Here is a 9819-nt window from a genome sequence, read left to right on the forward strand (position 1 = left end):
TGTACGTGATATAGACGTGGAGTGCTGTGTGACCGGGGCTTCAGGAGACACATACTTGCAGAAAACACAGGTATTGCCTCGGCTGTGAAATACAGATGTTTGACGCTTCCAAGTCTACTGACATGTTGGAGGAGACGATTACTTCAAGCACGCTAGAGTAAGATATGTTGAGGACACACACAAGTCTCATTAAACTGTCCAAACAGATTTCATGTTCTCTTTCAAACAGATAAAGCGTAAAAGTAATAATGTCCGTCCGTATACATAGGTGTAAGAATAAAAAAATTACTCGCTTTTGGCAGAGGGGTTTCGATTCTTCCCTTCTCCGTTTGCGGCACATTTCAACCACTTTTCTTCTTTTGGATTGCCGTGTATTTCCTCAAGGAAGCAGAACAAAAGAAGATGGCATGTACATTCTACACAGGTGAAATTGTTAAGCAAGCGGTATTGTAGTGGAATTACACTGCTAACATTTTTGAAATATGTGAGGCTCCTATGTTGTTGAAGAATTTCTGATTATTGGTTTTTCTGCTCAAGGACCACAATAAATTCTACAAGTCTATTAAAGGAGCTGTTGATTTATGTACTACATGAGGTGAAATTATGAAAATCGTCTGGAATGCCCCTTTAACCTGTCCTAAAACACATTTGAAATTCCAGGTCAAGCTGGTGAAATGAATTAGTAATGTCCATAAGTTGAGAACGACACGTTTAGGCTGTATTGGCAAAAGACTTGCGAGTCCTCCCTTCTCCTTTTACGGACACTATAACTCAACCATCAAAATGTTCCACATAACTATTATTTGATACGAGAATGATAATAAACGCAAAATGCACACACACACACACACACACACACAAACACACACACAAACACACACACTATGGACATTAATTATTTGCAAAACGAATGAAACTTCCAGTATCCATCAGATCCGTATCCGGTGAAGACACCGACGTAGTTGATTTCCATGAGTGATGGGTAGGTAGCCGCCATAAAGGGAATAGAATTCCCGTGACGCCCCACAGCGACCGTGTTGTTATGGAAAGTTATCCAGAACCGTTCATAGCTGTCATAGCCAGATAAAACGCTCTCGATCATCGCACCGTTGCGTATTGTGATGTCACAGAACCCGCTCAGGTCTGTTCCTGGGCACTCGGATATAGCGCTTCCCGTGTTTCCCCAACCACCCAAGGCTAAGATTGGTGGGAGATAAAAAGAGAAAGAAGGAATTGAATTAAACAATGCGAACAAAATCATCTCTTAATTACCAGAAAGGGGGATTCAATAGGAAAATTAGGAGGAAAACATCTTTATCCGGCTGAACATCCAGCCCATAGCGTTAGAAGCACGAGTAGATTTTTACACTTTTAGGGTGGAAATAGTACATTCAGCCCGCCAGTATGATAAAGTATACAAAATGGAATACGGTGAAAAAAAAAACATAAGCCTTATCCTTATCATAAAAGAAAACGCCTTGAAGTTGTGGGATGCATTCTAAAAGATTGGAACATTTCAACAAGGGACACATTACCTTAAAATCAGTCGAGGTTGAACACAACATGGCATAACCCTCATAATTGGAGCACGTGGCTAAAGAATTTAGAATTTAGCTATATAGCTCTTCAGTGTTGCCAGTGCTCTACTACAGTACCAGAGAACCCTGCCATTATCATTACCCTAAGCTTGCCAGGTACCCATTATTTTATACACCTGGGTCAAGAGGGACGTAGGTAAAAAAAAAAAAAAAAAAAATGTCCATGAAGGTATAGCGGTGGGTTCGAATTAAGGGAATCGGATACTCCGACTGGGAGTCGGGTGTCGTATCCACTATCCCAAAGTCTACGCCCCACCCTTATGATAAATTTATTATTTGTAATAAAAAGTGTCAAATTTGAAGAAGAAGTCTGTGTTCCCAATAGATCTTTTCGAGTGGAAATGAGTGGGGAGGTGCATTTCATGAGGCGTTTTGACAGATAATACTTTCTTTTTCTGACAAAGTGTTACAAGCTACTAAAATCCTTGCATCTGATTGGCTGAGATCTAATTTGTCAAAAAAAAAATAAATCCGACCAGAACGCTTCATGAAATACACCCTGAGGCTTCGTAGATCTACAATAATCGTGATAACAGTAATAAGCCAATAAATTGATAAACAAATATTGAATGCATGATTTATCAACCATGTCAACTACCTCAATTGCTACGCTAAGCCCCGTTGAGGACAGGATATCTTACTGTACTTGAGCCAGCAATGCTCGTGCGTTAACTCTACTGATTTCGAGTCAATGGAAAAGAGAGAGAGAGAGAGAGAAAAGGGAACCAAAAATAACAATAAACAATTCATGCAATAGTGCTCTTGGTGTGAAAGATGTTTCTGTTTTTGTTTGTTTGTTCTTTTTTTTATCGAGTGGCTCGCCTTCAAAGGCCAAATCACCAAAATGTGTGGCTTTTGATAAACAGTCTAGCCCGTTTAGCAGTATACTATATCGGAATAGATTGCAATATTGAAGTACATTAAAATCAATAATCTCTCTCTCTCTCTCTCTCTCTGTTATATATATATATATATATATATATATATACTCCTTTTTATGTGCGGGGGGGGGGGGAGGGGCGGATACATGCGGACACATCAATGGGACAGTAATACCGATAAACTTCGCACACTGGCGACGATGCATAGACTTTTTTTTTCAAACTCGACTTACACACCTTGACTGTGAATGGACGAAAATAACCCGCTCTGAAGTATATTTTAGTTTTTACCCTTCATTTATGAACTGAATGCAATAGACGATCCACTCAATGACCCGTATTCTGCTAAAATCTTACACCGAGTTTAAACCAATGTTGGGTCTGAATTGGGTCTAAAGTGGGTTTAAAATGGGTTTAAACCTTGGTCTATACAATAGAACACGGGCCAATGAGTTAAACAATACGCGCGTCGAAACAACAAGAGTGTTTGTGCTTCTCTTGCATAATGTACATGGCGCGTCATACATTATCTCTCACGATGACTTGGTAACGCATTTGGCTTACACTAATAGTGGGTGGAGACTATTCAAAATGGTTGTCAAAAACAACAACAATAACAACGATACAGTATCTGCAACTACATGAGGTACTGCATATATGGATCAGAGTGCCGGTCTCAGTACAGCAATTTAAAATTTCCATGCAAAAACAGTGTAAAGTAATTACCTATTTCATACATTTCCTTCTTTTCCTTGTTGATGCTGCTCACCAGTGCTATGAAAACTTCCTTCTCAGACCGGACTTCAAAGTCCAGTGACGTCATACTGTCAGTCACGTTCCAACCAGGGAAAGTGAACCTCCGAGTATGACCGACGTCCCGAGTAAAAAGAACCTCGCATGCTATTAGACGTTAAAGAATAAATCGGTTAAGGAGCATTTCCGAATAGTTCTGAATACTTGCGGAGAGTTGCGAATAACTAAGGAGAGTTGCGAATATTTTCGGATAGTTACGGATAGTTACAGATTGTTATAAATAATTATGGACAATATGGTTTTCTCTGACGATCCCTGCCAAGTCAGTGTATTATGACAGCAAGTTTATCACATTTTGGACTGTCTTATATTGTACACCGGGGAAAACTGAAATTGAATTACGTACGAGTTGTGAAAAAAATTCGTATTCCCTTAATTTGCTTTACAGTAATAAAAGATATATGACATTTTGAACTTGGAGTTTGAATTTTATTTATACTCAAAATATGAATAAACATCATTAATGTAAAGAATACATAGCATAATTATACCACAAATAAAGTACAATATAGATCGATAAGCTAAACATTACAGTGAGAAAATATCACGTACAGTCATGGAATAGACAAAGTGTGGTTACACTGTCATTGTGCAGCGGTACTCAAAACTCCGTCTGGGTCATGTTAAGGAGATTGTTATAATGAGCAATGCTTATAAAATTTCCAGAAAAAAAAAGACAATAAGACTTTCGAACAACCGTCCCACACCCAAATACAATATTAAAAGAAAAATGTAATACATATTCCATGGAGCGTAAAGTGGGTAAGACTATAAAGAAATACTAAAGTTGGATATATGAAAAGCCTTGATGGTGTCTTGATTGTCAGTTAATCGAGTATCACAGTTTCCTTTCTAGGACCTCTCATTCGAATAAGAGGAAGAATATTCCTATATGAAAGGAGATAGAGAGAGAAGGATGAGAAGAAGAAACACAAACAAACAAACAAACAAACAAACAAAAAGCAGCAAGCAAACTACACACACAGAAAAACCTTTACTCACCGCAAGTTGGTCCAAAGTATCCGTCCGGGCAATTGCAGGTGAAATTTCCGTATTTGTCAGGTATGCATTCACCCCCGTTCTCGCAAGGTGAGGAATAGCAGGCTGTAAAAATACGAATAGCCATTTTACTACTTATCTTGTTTTTTTCTTTCAGTTCTTATTGTAATGTGTCATGGTTATCATTTATTTTGTATGATACTTGAGCGATGCGAAATATTATCACACTTTCCTTTTTTTTTATTGCAACACAATCTTGGTGAAACGAAATATGAGCTGATAAGTTTACAATGGTTCCCTGAAAAGTTTCTCATTCTGATATCATTGATGCAGCTGTGTACTTTCCACCGTAAAGAAAGTTTTGTTGAAATGACATTTACTGGCGTAGCTCAGTCTTAAATCATCTTGTTGTTTTGCAAACAGTGCATGATCGTACACATATTATTATGTATAACCTTTTTGCATTTAAATTAGATTATAATATGTGAATTTTTTGTTCAGGGAGCTTGCTATATACACATGAGTAGGGGTTAATGAACAATTAAGCAATGTATAGATGATGCCATGGATGATGCCAGCAACAGAAAGTATAACCTTCGAAAGGTCCCAGAATATTTGTGACCCTCTACAACAAAAGGATCCCAAAGTCGCTGATGGCTGAGCTGAGAAAATTGAGTTTGAAGTCTCATCATCAAAATTGGTCAAACAATCGGATTTCTGTTTTTTGGCATAACTTTGTAGTCTAATGTTTTGTCTATCATCTGCCGAAATTTCGAAACTAAATGATCAGCGGAAAGGCAATAAATTAGCGTTTTTCTGGGCCATGATTTTCCGACTTTCACCGTATCAGAAACGTGTCCGGAGATTTGGATTTAGCGCCGCAGCTGGACTCTACCCCTAACAATGAGGGAGTGATCTTATTGGTCAGTGTGTGGCATCCTGCTTGCCGATAGGTCGTGCGTAGACCGCTGGCGCTAAGCTTGAATGAACATCGCGGAGGTCGCTATAGGAGCATACATTTTATTATCAAGCGGTGCAAACTGTCTCGCCTCCCCTTGATCATGATAGCGTCGAAAGAAAACTTTGATGGCCTTTTTTTTTCCTCGAAACTCTGATTTCCACAACCACTTGACAAGTCCTAATAAGATCATCGATATCTCCGCAACCGAGTACTTTCATGAGTTGTGCTATATAAAGTAGGAGAGTAAGGGAATAATATCCTGCCAAAGTTCAGAAAACTGTCCTCCCCGACTTTCGGATGCTTTTGTAGTTGCGGGTCACATTTTACAAAACCTGAAATGATATGAAATATAAAAAAAAATAAAGACTATAGTAGCTGGAGAAAGAGTGCACGTAGGGCCTACCTACAACAATCAGCGGTAAACATGCAATGTTTCGTCCTTGGGTATTAAAGGGAGGAATGACCTCAAACGGTAGAGTAGGTATGATCTCCCCGTTTGGACCCGGGATGTTCCGGCATGGTACTCTGTTCACCAGTCCTGTGATTTTTGACTCCAGAACGATCCTCTTCTGACGCCGCAATGGTTCTGATGTAACCGGCCGTGGTGGGGCGCGTACAAGGGCTATCAAGAAATAGAGCACCGAGCGTCGGTGACTGAATAGAGCGTCGAGATTGGTATTAAAGACGAGGCAGCCCTCGAACGATAAAAATTAGTGGTCAATAAAAAGATGAAAGCATACGAGACTGATGTTCGCCAACTATCACGTTGTTAATAATTGCCGAAACAAGGTTGTTGTCAAGCCGCGGTGATACAAACCATTTCATAAATAGTGTGAAAAAATGTGCTACTCAAACATTAAAAAAACAAATGCTATAATGGTACTTTAAGAACATTTTTGCACGCCCGTTGTAAATTTAGATTACAAGGACGTTGTCACTTGTTGAATATAAAGTTCGTTACAACAGGTAAAAAAAAAATAGACGCCAAATTAGACTCTTTGTATAGGTTTTCACCGTCATTTCCATACTTTTGTCATTCCAATTTATGAATCCGCATTCAAATTCACACAGCGCACTCATGCGAAAATATTCTGGCATTCAAATTCAGAGTCTGAGCGATCAATTAAATTAATGGGACTTTACTGCGTTTCCGTCAAATTAAATTCACGAGACGATTCCAATAAACTTGTTCAATTTCATTTATATACAGATGATCTATTTCGTATACTTCGTGCAATCAATGTAATGAAGAAAGTAGAATAGATATTTGGAAAGGGGGCGACTTTTTCAAATAAAACAAGCAACAACGTATACACAACTCAGGGTTTTATGCATCAATTTATGGCTTTTTATATTGTTCTGTGTTGATGAATTCTTGTTTGTTTTTTGTTTATCTTTTACTTCAAAAAAAGTTAAATTATGAGGTCCAACAAGCAGTGCATAGAAACAGTATAACGGCATGTTATAAAAGCATACTCCTTGGTGATAATTGTCATCAAGGAGTATGCTTAAATTGTTGTGCCGTTATTAGTCAAGGCGCTAATTCCTGTAAGGGGCTTAATTAAGGAGTTCGTTCAACCCACCCCGCAGAAAAGGTTTGACCACACAGGGTGGTAGATGGGACCTCCATGAACACCCCCAGGTAGTATGTGATTCCAAATTGTGGTATCAATAAAATTTTACAGGCCACTTTTCATCATTATTTGTTGGAACAAACGTAAAAAAGTCTGCGGACGCCAAGACTACTACACGCACCACGGGCACTTGCAGGAAGCTCTATGGGACGCACAGTGCCAGTGGCGCATGTAGTAATTTATCTTGACGCAGTTTTTTTTTTTTTTGACCAAAAAAGGTTTGTGCCTGCAAACTAACGGAGCTGTCACACCTTTCGGGGTAAGCTACGCCGGCTTGTAACGAGTAGGGATTTTCCAGCAAGCAGGAGAATTTTCTGCCGGCGGGCAAGGGTGTTGACGAGTTCCGTACTTACGTCTTTACCTGCTAGACGTGTGCTACTTACCTGTTACTTGAGTGTATTCCGTGTGACCTGCGTGAAAGCTTCGAAACCGACCGTTTTCAGTTACGAGCGACATTACGGGGATTGCGAAGTACCTTCGTGGGAGTCGCCTGCGAGGTCTGCCACTAAGGGCCTCTTACTTGTTTTCTACGTGTACCTCTGCAGGCAAACCCCCGCGACTCACCCGCAACAAGTTTTGAGCATGCTCAAGGCCTTGTCAAACCGTGCCTGGGGAAGCCTTGCGGGTTGACTTGCGGGGAAAAAAAATAGCTACCCAGAGCTCCCCACATTTGGCCCGCACCTGGCAGTACTAATTTGGTATCTCGCCCGTAGTTGCCCGAAGGTGCGGACGCTAATCCGATACATTTACCCGCAGCCAAGTTTTGAGCATGACCAAAACATTTTCCGAGTGAGTCGCGGAGATTGCCTGGAGAGGTCCACGTAGAACACCAGTAGGAGCCCGTAGCTGCCGCAAATCGCAAGCAGTTGATCCGCTTGAAGTACGTAAGTTGCCGTCAATCTATGCAAATCGAATTCCTTTAGAAGGATTCCTTCACCAAGTTGTCAGCCCTCATTCGTCACCCATGCGCCTGACACGCAGGTCACATGGAATGCACTTAAGACGAACGTAAGTAGCACGGGTCCAGCACTCCCAGCTGCAGCATGTAGGACGCACGTGAAAATCGCCCAAAGCCTTGTCCGTACGCAAAAAAAAAAAAAAAAAAAAATTGTCCTGCGTACAGGAAAATCTCCACACGTAACAAGCCCGCGTAGCTTGCCCGGAAAGGTGACAGGGCCTAAACTTGACTGCGGGTAAATGGGACTTGCGTGCGCAACTCCAGGTAACTACGGGCGAGATTCATACCTATAGGTACTGTCATGTGCGGGTTATCTGCGGTGACCTTTCCTCTGCTCTTTTCCAAGGTTGTTTTGAATAACCATCGCTCTGTAAATACTCAAAAGAGCTAACATTAGAATATCATTGGCTTAATTGCTCTCTGTATTCACATAATATTTTTAAGGGAAATTTGTGCCCATACATTGCTAAAAACTACATTTGCGTGTACTTTGAAGTCAAATTTGTGTTCAAAGTACGACGGATGCAACTTTTTCATATATTTTACTATTCGAAAATGATATCTTCCTTTCAGTGGCCGTTTACTCAAAATGTGTTTTTATATGCCTTTGTTTACAAAGTTTGCTGTAACTTGAGAATACTTTAATATTTTCTTCCCATATGCGGTACACTTATGCAGAAGGACATGCTTATCGAGCTTTCTGAAATTATGGGCTTTAGTTTTTAAGTTATTGAGAGCTGAATCCTGATTGGATAATACTGGTTGCCATGGCAACAGGAGAATTTTTTTAACAATAATCAATAAAAATGTTTTTTTTCATTGCATCTATCTAAAAACATGAACAAATATCACTGAAGGTGATTAATACCCCCGTCCCGTGACGACAGTCTTACCCAAGGAATGATCTTTCCCTGATCTTCTGCCATTTAAATGCCGTTACCATGGCAACGCAGCTTCCGACACGTCCGACAAATATGTCTTGCACATCTTCCCACCAAGACTATTGTGTGTGCCACATTTCATAAGCTTTTGTCAAAAACTGAGGAAGTAGTTCAATCCACAAGATCTTTCCTTGATCTTCCGCCATTAATATGCCGTTACCATGGCAACGCAGCTTCCGACACGTCCAAAAAATATGTCTTGCACATCTTCCCACCAAGACCAAAGTGTGTGCCACATTTCATGAGCTTCAGTCGAATACAGAGGAAGTAGTTCAATCCGCAAGATCTTTCCTTGATCTTCTGCCATTTATATGCCGTTACCATGGCAACACAGCTTCCGACACGTCCGAAAAATATGTCTTCCACATCTTCCCACCAAGATCAAGGTGTGTGTCACATTTCATAAGCTTTGGTCAAAAAACTGAGGAAGTAGTTAAATCCGCAAGATCTTTCCTTGATCTTCTGCCATTAATATGCCGTTACCATGGCAACGTACTTTCGGGTACTGTCAAAAAATGCGTCTTGCACATCTACAACCAAAGGCACACATCTGTACCAAGTTTCATGGAAATTGGGCAAAAACTGAGGAAGTAGTTTGCAACACAAAATTTTCCATCATTTTGGCTCATAATATGTGAGCTGTTACCATGGCAACATACTTTTTGTCACTGTCAAGAAATGTGTCATGCTGACCTATATCCTAAGACAAACATGCAATATGAATTCCATGAGAATTGGAAGAACACTGGTGAAGCAGTTTTGCCATGAAGCATTTTGCCCTATATTTTACCAATAACATGCCGTTACCATGGCAACGCACTTTTTGCCACTGCGGAAATATGTGTCTTGCACATTAACATATTCAGATGAACATCTGTACCTAATTTCATAAAAATTGATCAAAAACTGTGGGAGGAGTTCGCGACGCAAGATTTGTACCCATTTTTGCCCATAATATGCCGTTACCATGGCAACGTACTTTTGGGTATTGTAAAAAAATACGTCTTGCACATCTACAACCCAAGGCACACATC

The 9819-nt window shown here is 40.2% G+C and overlaps 1 protein-coding gene across 1 annotated transcript; it reads right to left on the reverse strand.

Annotated features, from left to right (window-relative positions):
- Nucleotides 1–895: 895 nt before the first annotated feature.
- LOC139721783 (C3 and PZP-like alpha-2-macroglobulin domain-containing protein 8) lies at nucleotides 896–3302 on the reverse strand. The gene is made up of 2 exons (XM_071633106.1): nucleotides 3206–3302; nucleotides 896–1197 (listed from the first exon to the last, which is right to left on the reverse strand). Exons 1-2 carry the CDS (start codon nucleotides 3300–3302, stop codon nucleotides 896–898), a joined length of 399 nt encoding a protein of 132 aa, XP_071489207.1.
- Nucleotides 3303–9819: the final 6517 nt, after the last annotated feature.

This window comes from Diadema antillarum, unplaced genomic scaffold, assembly GCF_040938485.1.
Source record: "Diadema antillarum isolate AM-2024a unplaced genomic scaffold, OU_Dant_1.0 scf00000150, whole genome shotgun sequence".
Taxonomy (NCBI): Eukaryota; Metazoa; Echinodermata; class Echinoidea; order Diadematoida; family Diadematidae; genus Diadema; species Diadema antillarum.

What these genes read in the sequence shown, in the direction of transcription:
- LOC139721783 (XM_071633106.1), bottom strand. Translation starts at nt 3,302, where the DNA reads ATGACGTCACTGGACTTTGAAGTCCGGTCTGAGAAGGAAGTTTTCATA. An exon ending in GAAGGAAATGTATGAAATAG is followed by an intron (nt 1,198 to 3,205) that starts GTAATTACTTTA and finishes CACCAATCTTAG; the next exon opens with CCTTGGGTGGTTGGGGAAAC.